Source organism: Stegastes partitus, unplaced genomic scaffold, assembly GCF_000690725.1.
Source record: "Stegastes partitus isolate 25-593 unplaced genomic scaffold, Stegastes_partitus-1.0.2 Scaffold66, whole genome shotgun sequence".
NCBI lineage: Eukaryota > Metazoa > Chordata > Actinopteri > Pomacentridae > Stegastes > Stegastes partitus.
The window spans coordinates 103977-126392 of record NW_007577797.1 but is presented as its reverse complement, the minus strand read 5'-3'; the positions used below and the strand labels follow the sequence as shown (position 1 = coordinate 126392).

At 41.3% G+C, this 22416-nt stretch overlaps 1 protein-coding gene across 3 annotated transcripts in view; it reads left to right on the top strand.

The window, feature by feature from the left end:
- The window catches only part of erbin (erbb2 interacting protein), a 57859-nt gene extending 35780 nt beyond the window's left edge, over positions 1 to 22079 (top strand). The window contains exons 9-27 of one of the 3 annotated variants that reach the window (XM_008276143.1): positions 257 to 331; positions 1109 to 1253; positions 2053 to 2125; positions 4375 to 4504; positions 4606 to 4721; positions 5526 to 5595; positions 8430 to 8529; positions 10143 to 10264; positions 10879 to 11052; positions 11217 to 11399; positions 11530 to 11632; positions 11738 to 11921; positions 12035 to 13562; positions 15214 to 15357; positions 17268 to 17324; positions 17496 to 17663; positions 18579 to 18671; positions 18782 to 18856; positions 18948 to 22079. In XM_008276143.1, the coding sequence (XP_008274365.1) occupies positions 257 to 331; positions 1109 to 1253; positions 2053 to 2125; positions 4375 to 4504; positions 4606 to 4721; positions 5526 to 5595; positions 8430 to 8529; positions 10143 to 10264; positions 10879 to 11052; positions 11217 to 11399; positions 11530 to 11632; positions 11738 to 11921; positions 12035 to 13562; positions 15214 to 15357; positions 17268 to 17324; positions 17496 to 17663; positions 18579 to 18671; positions 18782 to 18856; positions 18948 to 19055 (3648 nt within the window). In that variant the 3' untranslated portion in view covers positions 19056 to 22079. Of the gene's footprint in view, positions 1 to 256; positions 332 to 1108; positions 1254 to 2052; positions 2126 to 4374; positions 4505 to 4605; positions 4722 to 5525; positions 5596 to 8429; positions 8530 to 10142; positions 10265 to 10878; positions 11053 to 11216; positions 11400 to 11529; positions 11648 to 11737; positions 11922 to 12034; positions 13563 to 15213; positions 15358 to 17267; positions 17325 to 17495; positions 17664 to 18578; positions 18672 to 18781; positions 18857 to 18947 lie in introns of all 3 variants that reach the window. The other 2 variants (XM_008276142.1, XM_008276144.1) reach the window with 2 other exon arrangements.
- Positions 22080 to 22416: the final 337 nt, after the last annotated feature.

Below are 22416 nucleotides of genomic sequence, written 5' to 3'. Positions count from 1 at the left end.
AGGGCCTAATTTTCATAGAAAAAAAATCATCAACATCAACCTTTGATCTAAAGCCCTTATTACTCATCTCTGTGTGTCAGTTACCAGATCATCTCAGTGGAATAAGTGAATTGCCTGATAATTAATTTTATCTTTATGTGTTAACCTCTCGATCTTATCTCTGCCCAGCAGGCACACACACACACACACACAAACACTCTCACATACTGTACATATTTCTATCACTTAACCTTCTTTCTCCTCTCTACATCTGCAGCCTGAGGTGTTGGAGCAGCTGACTGGAATCAAGGAACTGTGGATGGACGGGAACAGACTGACATTTTTACCTGGGGTATAATTTACAGTCATTCTTATATGTACTCGTTCAGTGATTGCTGTGCCCTAAAACACCATCTTGAGATTATTTCTCTTGATTTTTCACACTATGTGTCCACTTAAATCTTCATCAGAGTGAACTCCAGTCAGTTTAGATCAGACTTTTAGCTCTCGAAAAACCAGCAGAGACGTTACTGCAGTTTGGAAATGATTCTCTAGCTGGATGAAGACAGTTAGCCTAAAAAAAATTCATCAGAAAAGAAAAACAGACTTTTGGGTTTGCAGATGTCCCAATAGTAACGAGAAAAAAATCTGCAGCTGTGAAGCAATTATTTTCGTTAAACATAATTAATTTATAATGATGTGTTTATGGTCAGAATTTGTTACATGAGATTCTTTTTCATCCAAATGACCAGCTTGTTTGTAACTGGGTCATAATTAAAGCATTAGTTCAGCTGCCAGCATTTCAACAGCATCAGCTGTAATCACAGTCTGGCCTTTTATAAGCAATGACGTTCATCAAGCACATAAACCAAACTAGTTACTGCAACTGTTTTTCTTCATGTAAAACGTGTTTTTTCAGTTGTAAAAAAATGCAATGATGTGACCTACTTCGGGATAATACCATGTCAAGGATGCATCTGCAGACCCTAAAGATTTTATTTTACCTGCCTGCTTAGGATGTTTCTGGGATTGTGTTAACCCGCTGTCTGTTTGTTCATGCAACTAAATGTGAGCATGGCTGATGGGATATCTGAGTGTCATTTTGTTGTGTCTCCTTTTACCTGTTCAGATGCTGGGGATGCTAAAGCAACTGGTATATTTGGATGTGTCAAAGAACAACTTGGAGATGGTGGATGAACAAATCTGTGGCTGTGAGAGTTTGCAGGACCTGCTGCTGTCCAACAACGCCCTCACACAGCTTCCTGGCTCTATCGGTGAAGATTACAGCTCATACACAGACACGTCTTAATTTAACAGAATCCGTTATGAAACACCTCAACTTTCTTTTAGCTGCTGCCAATTTATTTTTAATTTCTGGGTTCGTTCCTGCCTTCGTGTTGTGGTGATCTAATTCCCGTGTAGCTAAAATACATTTTCATAACACTGAAGGTGCAACATCTTTTAAAATCTTTCTTTAAAAAAAATAAATAAATAAAAAATCCTCACTGACTAAGAAGCAGTTGGATGTTTTGCCACTCACAGTACAGTCTTAAGTAGTCCACAGTATAGTAGCGTCTGATGCTCAGTTATGTCACAGGTATGGTTATAAAACACAAGGAAAAATGAATGTGTCTCCTAACTGCTGCTGCTTCTTCTTCTTTCTTTTTTTCCTTCCCCTTTTAGTTTCATTTGTCTTCATGGACAAATGGAAATTGGGAATGAGTAAATGAAACTTGGATTACATTTGCATCTGACCAAGCTGACAAAAACAATGTCCTAAAAATCCATGTGATTTGAAGGATTATTTAGTCCCTTTGACCAAACAGTGTTTTTACAAGTTAAAACCAGACTAATAATATCAGTTGAGACCAAATGCACCCGTTGGTCAATATCAGAGTTGATTACTACTAAACCTATTATTATCGATGACAGTATGATTGAATGTAATTAGCCGCTGTAATGGATATTCCTGTTTGTGGTGCAACAGCAAGTGATAATCAATAACTGCTCTGAGCTGTTGTATGCTTCTCTCTAAAGTGATCTTTCTATTTTCTGCTTTTTCTCTTTGTTCAGGCTCCCTGAAGAAACTGACTGCACTGAAAGTGGATGAAAACCAGCTGATGTACTTGCCAGACTCCATTGGAGGGTGAGTGTTACATCAGTAGCTTTAGTACTGGTGGAATAAACCTTGAGATCAGTGGATTATTGTGCTGTTTTTATCTGCCGACCGCTGATCTCATAAAACGTCTGTCTGGATGAATCAGATATTCCTATTAAACATAATGTGTTCCTACGCTTTATTTGTTTTGCTCTAATGCTGATGATGTTGGGTAACTTGGTATAGGCCATGATTATGAAGACTGAATGACAATAATTGAAGATCATGGTTATGAGTCTGCCTCACTGATTTATAGAGGTTTGCATAATTCTGGAGGGGTTGCTGGTAATCTGTGGCCAGATGACCCTCAGATACAATACTGATAGATTAAATCAGCCATATCCTTTCTCCAGCGGTCTGCAGCAGGCAGGTAAACCCAGCAGTCGACAGCTGCTGAGCAAGACAGGTCCACATGCTGACCCTCCAGCTACTCTGAATCATTGTGGTCCAGCACAAAGATTACTCTCTGTTTAATCCATCTGTGATTTAAAATAAAACAGTTTAGTCCAACATGCGTGAGAGAGACAAATCTACATCAACCGACAAATACTACTGCAGCTGTACAGTTTTGTTTTTTTATTTATTGTTTCCAAACACTATCAATCATCCCTTATGTTAGTATGTGTCTCCTTGTGTACTTTGACACAGATTATGTTACAAAGCCTATGGTTTAGCTTAATCCCATGCAAGGATTTTAGCTTAAGCAAGCTGATTTTTTTTCATTTATACGTAGCTGATTTTATTCAGTGCATTGCTGGTGCACTGTGTTCTTTTCCTCTGGTTTGTATTTGCCAAGGACAGGTCAAATCCAGTGTTTCTGAGTTTGGTGGTTCTGCAACACAGTAGCTCTCCTGCGGGTCGAACTCCCTTTTCATTCACATGAATCCCCAGAGTTCATTTGTATTTTCCATCTAGCAGAAATCCCTGGTCGCATTGCACTTCTGTGGCAACGGAGGTTTGGTTTGAAGTGTGTCTATATTTAAATCATGTCCCATGAAGCTTTTGCGGTGCATCAATGTCATAGTAAATGTATTCAAGTGTTTTACTGTTACTGTAGTGTACTGTCACCCTCTCTGGGCCAAATGTGTTTTCAGTTCTTGTTGAAAATGTTTGAATATTTATAAGATCTGTCTCTGTTATGGTGTTAAGTTAGTCTCAAAACCTGTGCACATAGAAAACGTGACACATGCACCTTATACGAACACACAGAACAGTATCTGCACGTAGAAAACCATCTTGATGAGGGAGAATTTCTGCTCCGTATGCACAAATGTGGTCCCGTGAGTACTGGACTGTCACGAGTACTCACTCAACCCTCAAATGAGCCAAGACATCACCCACTCTCCATACCGCCAAAGTCTCAGAAGTCAACTTGAATACCATGCAAGTGTTGAGCAGTTGTAGGGACGGTTAAGCTCACGCTTGTCAAAGCCGTGTTCCCAGGATCGTATTTGTGCACATGGAGCAGAAAGGCTCATTGCAAAGGATAGTTTTCAGTCTGCAGATATTGTTCAGTGCAATAGCAGAGCAAAGTTCTTTATTGTTGGGAATTTTTTTGTAATTGCCATTTTCATCATATGCACATGCCTAGTTTCAATATGCACAAGTTTTGAATGCAATGCACTGTATAGCTTTACCAAAATAGGGCTGCATGATAAGTGGATCTTGTTTGACATGTTACACAATGCAAAGACCTCGAACTGCTGCCATGTGTTTAGTTTTTTGGGCCTTCATTCATTTGTTTGCTGTGAGTTTTTTTGATGTGGCCTGAGAAAAGACTTGTTTCAGTTGTCTAACCTTCCATAAGTTTAAACATATATTTGTTTATATATTGTACAGTATATTAATACTCTGAATGCCAAGCAGTGTCTGGACTTTACTGGAGTTATTTTTCAGTGCAAATAAAGTCTTGCAACTCTAAAGAAACAGCACAACCATGGCTGGAAGTAGAGAAAACCAGGAATGACTTCTGTGCACTGTAGCCGAAAAGTAGGGAAAACTGTAAATATTTGGTGACTTTTTTTTGTTTTGTTTTGTTAAGTTGACTTGGAATACAGTGATTTTGATGAAATATTCCAATTTTAAATTTGGATTTTGTTAAGTGCATTGTTGAAAATCAGACAATTCTTTCTTCTTTTAACAGTTTCTGATTGTGATGACCTCTTTTGTAATTTGGGGTTCAGACCGTTTATACTTAAACGACATGTTTGAAATCCTCCTTCGTCTCTCTGTTTTAGGCTGACATCAATAGATGAGCTGGACTGCAGTTTCAATGAGATTGAAGCCTTGCCCTCCTCCGTTGGCCAGTGTACCAGCATTCGCACCTTTGCTGCAGATCACAACTTCCTGACCCAGCTTCCTCCTGAGGTGAGTGTGCACATTGGTATATAAATATTTGTCTGTCTGCTCATCTACAACAGCTAGCATTGTTGGCTCATGACTGAGGCCCTGGTTTGTTCCCCTGATAGATGGGCAACTGGAAGAATGCAACTGTGCTGTTTCTACATTCCAACAAGCTGGAGTCTTTGCCTGAAGAAATGGGTGACATGCAGAGGCTAAAAGTCATCAATCTCAGCAATAACAAGTGAGTCTGGGCTGACGATGCTCATGCATAATAACGGTGATGTTAAAGGATGAAAGTAATTTCAGTCATGCAGTTTATTAATCCAGTGAATTCTGTTTATTTTTGATTATTGGTGTCTAAAAGTAAAATTGGATCCAATTTTCTTCAAATTCTCATCTTGGAGGATTGGCTGTTTTTTTCTGTTTTGTTTGATTATAAATTGAGTCATTTTGGGATTTTGTAGTTTGCTCAGACAAAAGAAATCAACTTAATGGTGTCAGTATGAGGATTAAAGTTTTATTGCTACATTTTATTGCTTTAACAGTCATTCATTAATCAAGAATATAATCAGCAGATCAGTTGATAACATGAAAAGTAATCTGCCCTAGTTTCTGTAAAAGTTTCTTCGCAGTAAATGCTTCACTATGGATAACCTAAATCAATGACAACACAAAAAACACAACACATTTCTTGGTTTAATTCTTAAAAGAGCACACATGCAGTCTGAAATCTAACCTGCTAATTATGGTATTGTGATCAAAGGATCTTAATTCTGGCCAGAATGAAAATAGGTTGGTTTGGAAGCGAAAGCCTGATTGAGGTTTTAATAATGTTTTCCATTCCTAGTGTCAGCTCTGTGCCAAATACACTAAATAATTTTGGCCACAAACCCACAGCGCTGTTAAATTTGGCTGCAGACTGACTTTATAGTCTGCCCTCGTAGATCAAATTCACCTTACACAATAAATCTGATATGCATTGGGATTATTTTAGGTTTTTGGTGCACGATGACTGAGCACCTGTGTTGTTTTTGCTCCCCTGCAGGTTGAAGAATCTCCCCTACAGTTTCACTAAACTGAACGAGATGACTGCGATGTGGCTGTCTGAAAATCAGGTAGGTATTGTGTGTGAAGTAGGAGACTGTCACTGAAGGCGCTTCTGGGTTCAGAGCTGTCAGATGGGGACTGTAATGGCAGCAGCGTACGTGACTCGCAGTAAAAATTCAGCTGTAAATTAAGTAGCTCACAGGAAAACACATATAAAATGCACTAAGCCGCTTCCAGGACATTTGATCTAAAGTGCCAAATAGCAGAGCAGGTCAGACCGGGTGATATCCTAAACTCTCTGTCTTTAAAATGTAGGAGGATCCTTATGTCAGAAGAGGTTATCCTTACCTTAATGCATGTTTAGGGTGACAGAGCGGTAATCCAGACAAGTCTGTCGACAACCTTGAACAGTAATATGTGTAAATCTAAATGACAAGTATTCGGGTTGTGAGATAAGCCAGTGACAGTTCACCCGAGGTAAATCATAGATTGAGGTTACCAATCAAGTTGTGGTGCTTGGAATTTGGACTTCTTCCTTGAGACTTGACAGAAGACGATCTTTCAGAGGGGGAAACATTTCAGACTGGGTAGCTCACGTGTGAGTAAGTGGCTTGGAATCCCACTTAGTCATGGCAGTGTGGCTTTGTGTCGTAAAGAAATACTTGAACTACTCGTATCAAGCCCAGCAGAAGGGTCTCAGTATGCAAAGGCAAAGTAAGGTTGGAGAAGTCTGGGCAGAGCTGTACTGATTCAGTGTGTTTGCTTTGTCCAACTTATAAATATTTCCAAATTACTGTCTGACTCTTACCGCACTCTAAAATCAATTATTCATGCGTTTTTCTCCTCCTGGCTGGACTATTCCAAGGCTCTGTTCAAATGCCTTGACAAATTGTCGCTGGGAAACTGCAGCTGTTTCAGAATGCTGCAGAGAAAGTGTAGAGTCAGCCGTAGAGCCCCCGTCTCTCTGCCGTCCTGGCCTCAAATCGCTGCCTACTAAAAAGGGATGAGAAGTTTTCTGTCATTTACAAGGCGCACCTCAATCACTCTCCTTCTGAGATTTGTGAGTTCTTAACAGAACACCGGACAGACAGACAGTCCAGCAGGCACGTCAGCACCAAGACACATGAATATAGTTGGACAGGTGCAACAGTGGTGACGGGGCCTGGGGGAGATTGATCGACTTAAAGGCAGCTCCATCAAGAAATGGATGACAGGAAGAGGCACCCAGATGTCCTCGAGTGATCGAAGCAGATTAGAAGCAGAGAAACTCAGCTTGAAATATCTGCGCAGCATTTGGGGAGGACAAACTGAATTCATCTTATGACGTGTTATTTTCCCCCCACGGTTCTGTTTTTTTCTGCAGATTGAAGCCTTTTCATGTACTGATGATGCAGCACGATTTACACTGAACAAAAATGAAACACAATATTTTATTAAATTATCTCCGTTCTTATGAGCAAAGGGGAAATAAGTATGTGTCATTTCCACACAGAGCATCTCTGCGACAGAGTGGATGACACAAGTACGTCTATATTAGAAATAGAAAGAAGAGAAAGAAGAGTGAGGTCATAGAGAAGAAATCACAAGTTGCATAACTGCGACACATAGAGTTAATGAGGTTGTTGATGCTGCTTGTGGAGTGTTGTCCCACACTTCCTGAAGGGCTTTGGAAAATTTGGCGGACATTTTCGGGGACAGGGTCGTGTTGTCAAACTCGTCCATCCAGATCATCCCACAGATTTTCGATGGGTGACGTGTGGAGAGTATGCAGGCTTTGGCAGGACTGGAACATTTTAAAATGCAATAGAAAGACATATTTTGGCAACACGAGGACGCACATCGTCTCGTTGAAATGTTAAGTGATGGCAGCAAATGACTGGGAGGGTGAAATGATGACATCTCGATATGGTTTGGCATTGAGATTGCCATAAATGAAATGCAGACATGTCCTGTTTTCATGGCGTATCGCTGCCCCTACCATCACTCCTCTGCTTCCGTGGGCCACTTCTTTTGACAGTGACATCTGTGGAGCCTTTCTCTGTACGATGCCAAACATGACATCTGCCGTGTGCTCTGTAAAACTGAAAACAAGATCGATCAGTGAAACGGACCGTCCGTCATTTTGCTGGTGTCCAACAAACGTGAGCAGTCCTCCACTGGAACTGATTACAACACTGTTTAGCTGTGTAAGACCTTGGTGTGGGCGGCTAGATCGCAAATCAGTCACAGCTTGAGCAGATATACTTCAGGTTTTGTGCGCCAACAGCTTCACCAGAAGTCTCTGTAGCCAATCACAGGCACTTCTGTAGATGGGTAAGTCGGGTGTGACGGTTCAGGCAGTGACACATGGTCTGCAGTCATGTGGCAGATTGTCCGTCTACTGTGCTGTCTGAAACGATTTCTTGGTGGAGTCGTGGACATTCAGGTGCCTGGCTGTGGCCCTAACTGACATCCAGCAATCAGTTCTCATCTTTCTCTTGTCATCTGTGGCTTTGTGCTATTTCAACAAAGCTGCATTTTGAGGTGACCTTTCATAGTCACTGGTCAAAGGAGTGTCTGTTGTAGCTGTCACACTATCTGATCACGGTCCTTTAAAGCCACACCTGACAAGACTATGGATTGACTGAGGTGTCACCAGTTCAATAGCTCCAAAACTTTATGTGCACAGTTGGCTGGATTTAACTCTTTTCTAACCATGGCAATAGGCATTAGATTTTTAGTTTTTTCTCTAAGTTAGAAAAAAAAGCCCAATTTGCAGGCTGCATTTATATTTTGGTTCTGTGTAGCTGTCTTGCTAAAGCAAGAAACCGAGAACTCCGGGACATTCTGCGAGCATTGAGTGTTTGACAAAGAGCTGTTGATTTCAGATAGCACACTCAAACCTACTTTCTGTCTCCCACAGTCGAAGCCCCTGATCCCGCTCCAGAAAGAGGAGGACCCAGAGACTCACAAAACCGTGCTGACCAACTACATGTTCCCTCAGCAAACCAGGACAGAGGACTGTGAGTACTGTGCACCCCACGCCTTTCTCAGTTTCTCTTTTGTTTTCTGCTCTTTATCTGGCAGATCATCGAACCGCATCACTAATCAAACACTCCATAACACATACAGTCTTATTTGTTTAAATAACACATTTTATAAAAAATAAAACCCCAGTTTTCCGGTATATTCAATGTATTTTGAGGTCACAGGACTCCACCCACCATCTTTATTGTCACAAGCTTATAGGTGACCTACAAGGATCCCTAAATGCATCTTTTATAACAGATAGTGTTACCTAAGACTGAGGCCGCAGAAGTAACACTAGTCGACGTCTTCTTGTCAAGCATCTGTTTGTTTGGTTTGGTTTCCTATTACACCAGACAGCTTGCACTGACCCTGTTGCATCTGAGCTTCAGAGTAATTAGTGGTTTAACATATACGTGCTGGTTGTGAGTCCACAGCTTGATTTTTTGAAAAATGTTTGTTTATTTATTTTAAAACAATATTAGCAATTTGTCTACCAAGGTTCTGTCCTGTATTTGCCACATGCTAATTACCTGCTTTATACCATTATCCATATTTACTGTATCTACTGGGACTTTTTCCTGAACAGCTTTGTCTGTTTCCTGGGAAGCTGAAACTAGTCATGACCCGACTGCAGTTATTATGCTTTACAACTTGTTGATATGGAGAGTACACACCAGGTGACTCATATTATCCACTGTGCATTCACGCTCTGGGATTGTGTGTTAAGTTGAACCAGAGTTCTTATCATGATCTGCCCTCAGCTGATGTTGACTAAGAATCAACCAAAGGATTTCCTTGTCAGAATGTAGCACCACAGTAGCTAGCAGTCTGCATACATCAAGAATCTACATATGTGTCGCCAAATCGAGAGCGAAGAGCTTTTTAACACAGGAAACCACACTGACTGATTCACACCTCAAAGTGTAAATGACAGCTTTAAATTATCGTTGTGTGCATATCTAGAGTCTCCAGTTTGGTACTATTTTTTCTGATATTGACAGACGGATGCAACAAAAAGCAGAAGGCCAGTACAAGATGCTAATGCTGAGTTTCAGGAAAGCAGCGTCACAACATCCAGCACTGCCATGACACCCTTTTTATAGCAATCATGATCATTTGTCCCTCTTGACAACACGCAGGAGTCATACAGGAGCGTCACCACAACAGTGATACTGTGTTCAATACTAAATGTGTTCAGAGCAACAAACTTGCCCTCCTGTATTTAAAAATTGAGCTGCTTTTGTTGTCAGACTTTGACATGAGCTGTAGAATCAAACTGAAACACAGAGTACAGTGTTTTGACATTCTGCTAGTTTGTTAAGATGCTATCATAGGAAAAGAATTTATTGCAGCAGCAATTCCAAGTATCAGCTATTTAATATTGGTGTTTTTTTTGGGGGAGAGTTTAAGGGGTTAACTCTTGATTTTTGAAGTTCCTCCACAGCTCTTTCAGTTTCTTGGCATGCCTCATGTTGTCTTTGCGCCACCTTGTGGTCAAAGTCAGACATGTGTGAACTAACCACAGTGGAGATAACTTACAGAGCATTAAAAAACAAATAAATAATCCGCTCCCTGGCTTCTTTTGTTTTGTTCTTGTTTTTTTCAGACATTCCCAACTCTGACTCTGAGAGCTTCAATCCAGCTCTCTGGGAGGAACAACGCAAGCACCGAGCTCAGGTGGCCTTTGAGTGTGACGAGGACAAAGATGAGAGAGAAACACCCCCGAGGGTTAGTAGCACACATTTGTTACTGTTCGTATAATTGGGAAAGGGAAAAACAACGGCAGTGACATGATTTAGCACAACCGCAAGGCCATTGTTGTAATTACAAGTGTTTCTTGGCAACAAATCTTTACTTTGTCTTGTACAAGGTCCCTCAGCTACCATTTTCTGCAACTTTTGTAATTGAAAGTAGTGGAGAAATTGTAGTCTCAGCTGATAGATGGCTGTGAGCAGAAACCTTGTTACACCTGATGGATTTCTGCAATTTGCACCCTCAGTGCAAAAACACTTACAGGGAATTAGGACATTGCACGTGCATTATTGCCTGCGAGTGTTTCAGAATGCTGAAGGAAAACTGTAGAATCGACTGTGTGATCACATCTCTGCTGTTCTGGCGTCAAGTCGACTGCCTGCTAAGTAGAGAGTCAAATTTTAGAAATATTCTCTTCAAGCAAGACAGTGACGGTGATGACACATTTACAAAACCCACCACAATCCCTCTCTTGCTTAAATTTGGTGATTCTTAATAGGACACTGTGAGAATCCCACATCACACATGCACTTTCTGTTATTCGATTTATTGAGGAATTTAATCTTGTGTGTGTTTTTGTACTATTCCAGGAGGGAAACCTGAAGCGGTACCCAACGCCATACCCAGACGAGCTGAAGAACATGGTAAAGACAGCCCAGTCAGTGGCTCACAGGCTGAAGGAGGATGAGTCGAGTGACGAATCGGGGAAAGATGCAAAACCAATTGAGAGAAACCACATTGGAGTGCAGGACGTGGGAGTTAAGGTCAGCGTCAGCTCAAGGAAATCTCTTACTTGGAAATATATCAGCCTCTCTCATTTCTTGTGTCATTTTGTTAACCTCGCGCTAGTTCCCCTATAACAAACTACACAGTGTACATGCATGTAAAAGACCGTATTTAATGCCTAACTGAGCACTTGTTTGTGTAGGTGATCGAGGCCCCCTGTCCCAACGGTGTGGCATCAGACATGGAGCCCCAAGTATCTACCAATACTTATGTCCAAAATCCCTCTGCAACTGAATCAAAGGACACTTCCGAGTCCTACAGCTCCCAGAAAATCCCTCTCAAATCTTCCGAGGGCTCTATGATGAACCACGAGGACACACTAGAGGTAGTTCAAACATGCAGCACCCTAAATTTTTATGAGTTCTCACAGTGTAACAAACAAGAACTACAGCAAGTACATGCTGATGGTTAAATGAAAAAAGCAGCATTAAGAAAAGTAATGTCTTTGTCTTCAGGATTCTGAGGAGTTATCAGATGAAGAAGAGGAAATGAAAATTGCTGAGATGAGACCCCCTCTTATTGAGATTTCCATCAACCAACCTAAAGTAGTGACTTTAAGTAAGGACAAAAAAGGTAACATTATTACAAAAAGGGATCTTAAGTGGAAAACGAAACTGAAACGTCTGCATACAGAACACTGACGGTGTTTTTTCTGCCTAACAGATGATGGGAAAGACGCAGACTCTTTGCTGGATGACACAGTGGCCAACAGCAACCAGAACAACAGTAACTGTTCGTCACCATCACGCATGTCTGACTCCGTGTCTCTGACCACAGACAGCAGTCAGGATAATTCTCTGTGCACACCCGAGAGAGAGGCAAAGATGCCTTTCCTGCCAAAAACCCGGTTAGTACAGTCTTGTGACATGTTTAATGTACAGTAAACAGGAGAGTCTTCCTCCTGCTGTTGCTGCAAAAGCTGATGTGTTTCTCTTCTGGCTTTACTTGTTCTTGTTTCAGGCAAGAAGATGAGAATATGAACCAGCCTAAAGACACCACCCCTCTCCTCCATAATGGTAACGGCTCTGAAACGTCCCTTCAGGCCCTCTTGAAAACTCAGCAGACACCGCCAGAAAAGCTGGGAGACTATGACCTTTCCATGGAAGCCAGACTGGCCTTCATTGAAAAGGGAATAAACAACGGCATGGGAGACACCTACACCAAGTGGGACCAGATCAACATGAACGTGACGAAGCTGCCGACCGACAACATGGTTCAGCTGGACGGGTTGGACAAAACCAAGAATGGTTCGGTTGCCCAGGAGGACTTGGACGGCAAGCAGGGTTACGGCAATGACAACATGGATCATTTACAGAACGGAAACCAACAGGCCAGTGACTGCATCAACAGTCTGGGAAACAAAAGCCAGGCGATGAGGGTAGAGACATCTGCTGTGCATGTGGCCTCGACAGGCGTGACAGCCAGCAGTGACATGTCTCTGTCTCGCAGCACAGAGGAACTGTCTCCAGAGAAAAGGTGCCATCCCCCACAGGTGATGAAGTCTCACAGCATCAGCAACATAGAAACGGGGGGTATGAAGCTGTACTCCTTCGATGGGGATGATGACTCCTACGACGCAGCAACAATGACTAGAATGGTAGGCGCTGGTCCGGGGCCAGGATCTCAGGGCCAGAGCATCGTCAGGAGCAAGTCAGCCAGTCAACTGCTCAATGACCAGACTCTCATGGTCTACCCCAGCTCCTCTGCATCTTCCTCAGACCTGCTCTCTTCTTCTAAGCCACCTGCCAGCACCAGCAGATATCCAGTCTCCTCCAGCATGGCCATGGGAATCCCTCCTCCTCAGTACAATGTACAATACACGAGCAGTGCCATGCCTAAAGACGGCCTCTGGGCCCAGAGGACGACCATGCCTCCAGAGCACCAAGGCTACCTCCCTCCTCCTCCACACTCACTAGCCAACACCAATTACTCAAACCGTAATCAAGCGCCTCCCTACCCTCTGCAGTCTCAGCAGAGGGGGCCTCCCATGGCTTCCAAGCCTTCAGGGGACATGTGGGCGAAGGAGAGACTTCATACTACTGGTAGCCAGCCTCGAAGCAGCACTCTGCAGAGGCAAAGCAGCACCGCCTCCACTGCTTCCATGGGCGACCCAAGGCGCATACAGGTGCCCGACGGGGAATACATGACGTACAGGGACATTCACACCCTCGCCAGAGGGCCGCTGGCAATGAGCCAAGCCATGCAGAGGCCCCTCTCCGCTCGCACTTACAGCATTGACGTGCCTGGAACCTCCAGGCCAATTAGTGGCAGGCCGCAGCCCCATGAGCTTCCAGAAAGGACCATGTCTGTCAGTGACTTCAACTACCAGCACAGCAGCCCCAGCAAGAGGCCCAACACCAGAGTGAAGTCTGAGCACTCGCTCCTGGACGGGCCAGGACAGGTGCCGGGAGGAGTGGGAGCAGGAAGGGTGCCAGCAGACTGGAGAGACCAGGTGATGCGACACATCGAGGCCAAGAAAATGGAAAAGGTAAACTTTAGTGACCTTTCTAGTACTACTATGATGAAATGTACTGCCCGTCAGAAAAATGTTTCATTGTCTGCGTCTGATTTTTGTCCTCTCATTATTCATTATTAATGTTTTAGGGTTCAATTTGAGTTTAACCAATGTTTTTGTTCCTTTGATTCATGGGACATACAGTTTAAGAATGTTCATCCTTACAAGCCAGCTCAACAAAAAAGTGGAATTTCATTTCATAAACCTGCTACAGAGTTGGGTTACCTTCCTCAGTTGTTAAAATATGGCAGATGACGGAGCAAATAAAGCTTTTGTTTAGAAACTGTAAAGGTTAGTTCACTCATATTACCGCTGATATCGAGCTGTGTACATGTCTTTGGTTTTCTTTGTCCTGGTTTTGAGATATCTTTCTGTGGAATTTCTGCCGCCAGCCACCAACCACAAAGGTTAAAGTAATTTAGTTTGTGGTGCTCACAGCAGTGAAGAAATACACAAGAAACATTCAACAGCGATGCATCTTTCAGGAACATTTTAGTTAGTCAGTCTGAATAATCAGCAGGCCTCAGTGTGAACAGTTTTAATATTGTCTAGCAAAGAAATAGTTTCCGGCTACATCCACACCAATATAAAGAACTTCTGCTACTTTGACGCTGACCATCCACACTGCTCTGGGGAATCCCTAAAACAGTGACTTCTGAAATGTTGCTGACGTGTTTTAAGTTGAAAACTCCGAGGTTACGTTTTAGTTTGGTCAGGGGGAAAAAGTAGTACTTTTGGGAACTAGGGCGCAGACACTCATGTTTGCTTCCTGGTTTCGTTTTAATTGTGATTATGTGCTCTTCCCTGATTCATCATGTTTCTGTCACAGAACCGTTTTTTCAGAAGAAAGCAAAAAAAATAGTAATAGACAACACATTAGGCTGCAGGCATTGCTGACCTCATTTTCCATACTAGCAGCTATTGTGAATCTCAGGTTGCCAATGCTGTTCTGCTTCTTAGTTTTTTGTACAACTATGCAGCTTTGCTTCATTTTCACTTTGATGCCCGCATGCCCAGTGTACACAAAGGGTCATGTGAGATGCATTTTCACGCTTGTTAGTTTGCATGAATGAAAATTATTTCTGAACTCTTGTCTAGATAGAGATTGTTTTCCTTTTAGGACAAAAACTTAATAGTGTGGATGGTGTCACGGTTGTCACTGAATTAGTCCGATTAATGGGAGTCTGTTTCTGTTGTTGCTTCTGAATACAATCTCAGTTTCTGCAGATACTTGTAGTGTCAGGAACAAGGGAAAGAGATGTTCTCAGAGGAAAAATTTGCTAAGAGATTTGATGGCAGATCTTGAGAAATCCTGATATTTTAACAACTTGAAAGGGGATTTAAAATGGGAATGGCCATTAGAATCCATCCCCACAGTGGGGTTATCTCAAGACCTGTGCAAATAAAACCAAAACTGTCCACTGAGGATATTCGAGTGAAGCGACACTTTCAGTATACCACAGCCTACTAACCCAGCTTTAAGCAAAGTATCTCTGATTCACTGCATGTTTGCCTGTATATGCTGTAAACCTTTCTGTTGTGTCTTTTTATGTCATCACTCATTTGGTGGATTGCATGGCCACCTCTGACATGTCCGTTGGTGCTGGTTGTTCCATGTCGTCAGAATGCGCTGTCTCGCTCCTATAATTCCAATACCGCTCCGCTGAGCTGGTCTCACTACGGCAGCTGTAGGGATATGCATGCCAGCCAAGGGTCCCTGGTCTTTAGTGCCAGGGAGGGACAGCCCTACGGAGCTCTGGGCTTCTGTGTGAGTACTGTGAACTTGTAGCTAGCTCCTGCAGCTTATACCAAGCCAGGGCCTCCAGTTCCTGCTAGTTTCACATCCTTTTGAAGATAAGGAAGTGTCTGTTTCCTTCTCTCCTCGATGTTGAGAAGTGAGCACAGACCATCAGAAACCATCTTTCACTTGTCCTTTTGTAGACAAATGAAAGTGTAACGTTTCTCAACATCGGATTTGTCACGACCACAAACCCTGTCTTGTGCTTTGTCAGAAAAATGGATGGATTCTAGTTTTTGTAGCGCTGAATAATGTAATTGATGTACAGCTCTTTAAAAGGGGTCTCCTTTTATGTACTGTCATCAAATTGGTTTATGTAATATGACAAAATGTTGATTGGCACTTAACCCTCTGAACCTCAAGCATTTTCAGGGTGTGAGCTCATTTTTCACTGCAATATAAAGTCCTATATCTGTATGGAAACAGCACAACCGTGGCTACAAGTAGAGGAAAACAACAAACTGGAACGAACATGTACAACGCTTTTTCTAGAGAGTTGCCAATACTTCAGAAAGCAGTGATTCTTCATACACTAGATATTTTACTCTTTACATTTTTAATCTGTTGCTTTGATACGTATCTGCTCTGTGTAAATAAACACAGCCTGCAGTTCAACCCAATTCAACTGAAAAGTCCTTGAATTTTGTCATGTGACTATTGGTAGCAGCTGATTCACGAATGGTAAATTAGTTTTTTTTTTTTTTTTTGCAGAATCAAGTAGGAGCTTTTTTGTGTGTTTTATTTTAGTTTGACATGCAGTCGATGAATATCACCATCTAAACATTAGATTGGTTAAGTTTACTCATCTGAGCAGCATGTCACAGATGACTGGTTCAGGATCATGAAATGTTCAAAATCCGATCATTCTTTCTGATAAATAGTGTAATTGTGGCGGTTTTGTAAAGATAACATGCCTTTCAAACCCATCAGTGGGTTTTAGGATTCAGAGGATTAAACTGATTTTGAAATTCTTAAAAATGTCCTGCAACTATTTTCTCACAAAAATTGGAGGCCGCATGTGCAAAACTTTTTTTTTCTTTTTTTTTTTTGTGCTGTGGACGTTTATTTCTAATGACAGAAAATCTGTTCACTTAGAATCCATCTGACAACAACGGCGTCACCCTGAACTGTGAGGCCACTGGCTTGTTTTTACTCACTTTCTCTGAAAGGAAAACATAACTTGACTTGTTCATGAGCTTTTCAGCAATATAAGTGTTAACAAATGGAGCAAAACAACCCCTTTTAAACCTGCCAGACTCTTTAACATCATAATCAATATCCCCTGTATGTTATCTTCCCACCTTACCCCACTTAAATCATCCTGTGATTGCGATGCATCTCAGAAACCATAATTTTCTTCTCCTTTCACTATACTTTAAATCCTTATTTTGCTCATTCATCATCTTCACTCTGACGTTTGATCACTTCAGAATCACTTCCTAACCTCTCACTTTGTGTGTGGGGATGTTTGTCAAAGGTAAGTGGTCTAAGTGTGTGTCTAAATGATTTAGAAACTGTGTTTTAGAATGTGGAATAATAAAGCTAAAGCTGTCTGAGAGTGTTGTGTAACCCCTTCCCTGCTTAACATTTTAAATCTCCTGTATCTCCAGGAGGCTAATATTCAAAATTACATGCTACTTAGAGCCTGAATAGAACCAAAGCACAGTTTAATCTCAGTTTTTCATGATCCTAATCAGATGTTTATCCCTTTTCTCTATACTAAATCAACATCTCACTGCTTTATGTCATCAGCAGACATGAAATGTGTTCATGTCAGCCTTTTGATGGTCTGTCTTGTCTGTTATTCCTGGTTGTACATGGGTTTTAGTTTAGCGAGGTTTGACTGCAGTGTTAGTAATCATCACCGCCTTTCCTTTCAGGATGATGTTTTTGCTCCCCAAGGGCCACAAAGCTACACAGTGGACCCCCACAGAAAAGTAGGTTTAATGCACACCAACTGCAGTCACCATGATGTAGCATATTGTGTTTTTAAGTAGAGAAAATCCTGCTGAATCTGATTACTTCTTTAAAGATGGTGGTTAGTTTCACAGGTGTATTAAGTTCAAAATAATCAAAACGTCTATCCATCATTGTGTGTTTGTTTCGAGGTGCCTTTGATGAACGGTCAGATGGGCCCCTCAGTTCGTCCTCAGATGAGCCAGGCATCCATGGCCCGTCACCCGTCCAGAGAGCAGCTCATTGATTACCTGATGCTCAAAGTCTCCCAGCAGCCCCCGGGGCCTCCACGTATTCCACACGACACTCTGCAGCAGGAGGTGAACGGCAGTGTTTGTATTGAATTACTTGTAGAAATGCTGAGATTTGAAGTGTTGTGTGTCCAGTTTGTGCTGCTCTGCAACATTCAGACAGTGATACAACATCCTGGAGGAGCCTCTTCCCATTAGTTGAGCTGTCATGCATCACTGTGGTTGTCTCAGCTCTTTCAGAGCGATGAGACCAGCTGGGTGAATTTATTGACACCACCCAGTTTATATTCAACTTGCGCTGCTGCTCCAAGTTCAACTAGTCCAAACTCCCAAGGATGCAAGTCTGAACCTGGTGCACTCTGAGCTGAAGAAGCTGAGGGCCCAGCCCATAACCGGCTGTACAGCTTCAGTTTGTTGTTGAGGTTTTAGTTCGTGAGCTTTCGAGGTGCTGGAAGGTGGATGTTACGAACTGAGAACACAGCCAGGCTCACATTTCCTCTTGGTTTTAGTCGTTATGCTAAACTAAGCTAATCCTCTGCTGGCAACAGCTTCATGTTCAACCCTTTTTGTAAAACAAATCAAACAAATGAATCTTTCAAATTTTTGGTGATCTTTTACATCATAGCTGTTTCTTACTGCACGAAAGACATTTCTGAGTTCTATCTACTTATAGCCATTATTGTTCTGTTTCCATAGAGGTGCAGGACTTTATAAATTAGTAAAAAATGAGCCTACACTTAGTAAAACCTCTCATTTAACTCTGAAATGAGACTATTCCTTTCAGGGAGTTTTAGGATTTTGAGTCTTTGGAGGTAAGAATCTGATGTTGTTCTTCTTTAAACACTCGTTAGTCGCCAGACCGGCGGTTCCATAAATACCCTGTAACTTCCTGCTGTGGTTTTCCTCCTAATTCAGTAAAATTGTGTAATTAACCGTGAATGTCTGTGAAAAAATAGCTAATGAAAGTATGTGGGTGTGTTTCAGATCCGTGTGAAAGTGGAGAAGAATCCAGAGCTGGGTTTCAGTATATCAGGAGGAGTGGGAGGCCGGGGAAACCCGTTTCGTCCTGATGACAATGTAAAGTCACACTGTTGATCTTTTCTGTTTGTCCTCTGCGCTGCATTAAGAATACATCACTTTGTGAATTCTGTGTGAGTAATTCTATCTTTCATATCTTGTTATTTCAGGGTATATTTGTGACAAGGGTTCAACCTGAAGGACCAGCATCCAAGATCCTTCAGCCTGGGGATAAAATTATCCAGGTATTGTGCTGTCTGAACAAGTTGAAGTGATGCGTGATTGGTTAAAAGCCTCCCGGTTATTTCAGTATGTTAATCTGTCTTTTTTTCACAGGCAAACGGATACAGCTTTGTGAATATTGATCATGGGAATGCAGTGTCCCTCCTGAAGACGTTTCCAAACACTGTGGATATGACTATCATAAGAGAAATGCAAGCATAGACTCAACTGAAACCGACCTCCAAGCGGGGGTGGAGGGGCACATGAGAGACAAACAGAGAAATTTATGTTGACTGTCATATTTTTATACACAGAGAGACTGATCTGTTCATACCTGTTGGGACTATTTATAGTAAGAGATCTGCAGAGGTCTTCATAGCCTTGATTAAACGGGGAAAACCACTGAATGTAGTGGATCGAAGTGAGACAGCAGCAAACATCTACAAGTACGTGTCCTCAAAAGGCCATCACTGTGGTATATATATATTTTTATACAAAAGAAGCTGAAGATATGACGTGCTTTGATGCAAATAACTTACTGTGGTCTCTGTACAGATCATCCTTTTTTTTTTTTTTTTAACTCCAAAACTCCATCAACTCATCAATCATGAATTAGGTTTAATTTGCGCAGATGGACATGAATCTGACCACTAGAGGACAGGGGTCCCTGTCTGTCATCCAGTTTGCCTTTCTTTTCTTTTTTTGTTTTTTTCTTGGACTTGAAAAGGGTTTTTCAGTCAGCCGTGCGATCTTATCTGGAGGACTGTGTTACGTGCTTGTCATGTGGAGACGAAAGTAGATCATGGAAGCGTTTGGATTTTGTTTAACGGAGAGGATTTTTTTTTCCCCCTCCTCTCCTCCGGCAAGATGAAAGAGTCGAGAAGAAGAAGACGAAGTCGTCCGCCCCTGCTTCCACAAACCTGCCAACATCCTCCAGCTTACAAACTGTCCTGTCTTTAGGTCATCCTCGATGTCGACATATCACGTAACCACGCCCGTGCGCACCTTTTGCAATACAAATGGATCACAGTCTCTTGGAAGAAATGCGCTCTGCATGTGGTCACATAAGGAGACAGGAAAACGGAGTGGAAAATCACATTTTGGGGGAATATGAAATGTAGTGTGGGTTTGCTCGGCCTTAATTCTGTTTTGCCAGTTTTTACACTTTTTTTTTGTTTCAAGTCTAAAGTAAATATTTTGGGAAATGTACATATTTGCTTTAAGGCAGAGTTTAATCGAAGGGCTGGAGCTGGAGGGAGACGAGCTGTGTCCTCCCGGTGTCAGACTTTGGGCTAAACTAAGCTATCAGATATGCGTTTTTCCCAAAATGTCACAGCTATTGTAAACAGAGATTGACGTGGAGGTTATGCTAGTTAACCAAAGCAAGTTCAGTAATTGTGAATAGAAAGTAAAAGCAGGAGACACCTTGAGAAGGATGCTGGGATAAGGTTGATGTTTCACTCGTGTTTTTATTTTCAAGGGCTTCTTCTTGTGGCAGTTTTTTTTTTGTTTTGTTTTACACACATGGGAGAAGACCACAGGTTGCCTTTTATGTCTATGAAAATGTTTTATCATGCTTTGTACTCATCACTTTGGAGCAATCCTTTTTTTTGTTTGTTTCTTTGCTGTACAGAGAACAAAGTTGGGAGAAGCAAGTTGTCAAGTGCCATAGACCTTGAACTGTTTGAACAGGGGAGGACCTTTGACCCCAGAATCCAAGCAATACTCACATATTCACAACCTTCTGAGTACATTTGCAGCATAATGGCTTCAAAGCAATATTCAAAGCCTTTATTTTGATTCACAAAATATCATTTTTTTTGAAGCAAAACACAAACCTTTTAGTAATCCCTGATGATTTTACATGATTTTTATATTGTGAAAAGAGTCTCTCTCTCTTTTTTTTTTTTTTGTTTTGTAACGAAACAGCACAGGAAATATACACGGTAGTGCTAAAAACAAAAAAAAGATATCTCTGCATTGTGTAAAAGTTTGTCACTTTGCCTGAGACTTTTTACTGTCTGTTGTGTAGAATACAGTATCTCCTGATGTTCACATGTGCGAAATAATCCACTGTTGAGAAAAAAAAAACTAGTCAAAGCTGCATCTCAAAACATTTGAACTGTTCATCAAAGAACTGTGTCAGAAGGAAAACTGTTTTTTTTTAAGGTGGTGTCATCAAATTTTAACTCCTCAGCCTGTTAATATTCATTCAATGGTACAGTGATTAATTATTCAGTGAGACGTGTTTCCAGAAGAAGCGGAAATGATAAAACTCACGCGCTAAGTAACGGCCCCCTAATTTCCAGCATTATATTTGTGACCACTGAATTGTTTGTACAATATATGATAGCGTTTTAATCCTACAGTGTTTTAACAAATAGCATTCCCTCGACTTGTTGACAGTAGATTGTGTCGTCTGCTGTACTCTTCTTGTATGTAACGAGTTGGATCTGTATTTTATGCTCGTGGCACTGGCAAACCAAAATGATAACACTGTGGAAATTGACTAAATTTTTATCCCTTTAATAATAATAATATTAATAATAATAATAAATAATGATAATAGTTGTACTGTTTAAAGGTAGCTGTTCTAAATCAAGCTGTACCATTAGTTTTTAAACTCATTCTAATGTTTTATTTACAGGCAAATGACAACATAATAATGTGCATTTCCCAAATTTTTCACACAGCATATTGTATTTTACACAGATGAAATTGTTGATTGTATTTGTTTTAATTTTGTTGGTGATTTTTTTGTTAACTTTTAAGATTTAGGGGAAATGATTTCTGGGGTAATGGTCACTTTATATTCATGGCAAATTGAAAAAAAAAAACAAAAAAAAGAAAAAAAAAGTCGGACATTGTAGACAATCTAGGGAGATAAAACATGGTTTCACACTTTCTTCATCCACGTTGGTTTGTTTCTTAAGCTCCCATATTGTTCTTATTTATTTAGCAGTCTTCTGTGAAATTTTAGACCTTACTAATCAAACTGTAAATACTCCAAAAAGTTTGAGAAAAGAGTTAATAATGGCATTAGTGACTTGCGATTGTAAAACCAGCAATAAATTGCAATGCAGAGGCACCCATTTTAATGTATAGCTAGTATTTCTAAGGTTTCTCTGGAAACAGTCACAGTGAGATGATGATTGATATGCATTTATCCAACATTCCAGATTTTGTACATAATTACCTGTTTCTGAAGTAACCTGTGGAAAATAAACTAATGCTGTTTAACACTGATCCTTCTGTCTTTATTCTATTTTTGTAATGACATATCCTCACCTCTGATGCCACCCTCAGGCCAACATGTCACTCCTTTTCAGTAGTTTTGTTTCTTTTTACAGACGCGATGATGTAACTTTCAGCAGGTCTGTGTCGAGGAAGATGGCAGCTCTCCCTGAGTCTGGTTCTGCTCGAGGTTTCTTCCTGATGAGAGGGAGTTCCTTCTCTCCGCACTCTTTGAATTTGTTGAGTTTCTGTATATGATAAGGTATTAGCCCAAACATTTAAATTAGTCAGGCAAATTTGTATTTTATATATTATTGTGACCTGTCCAGGGTGTCGGCTGGGATAGACT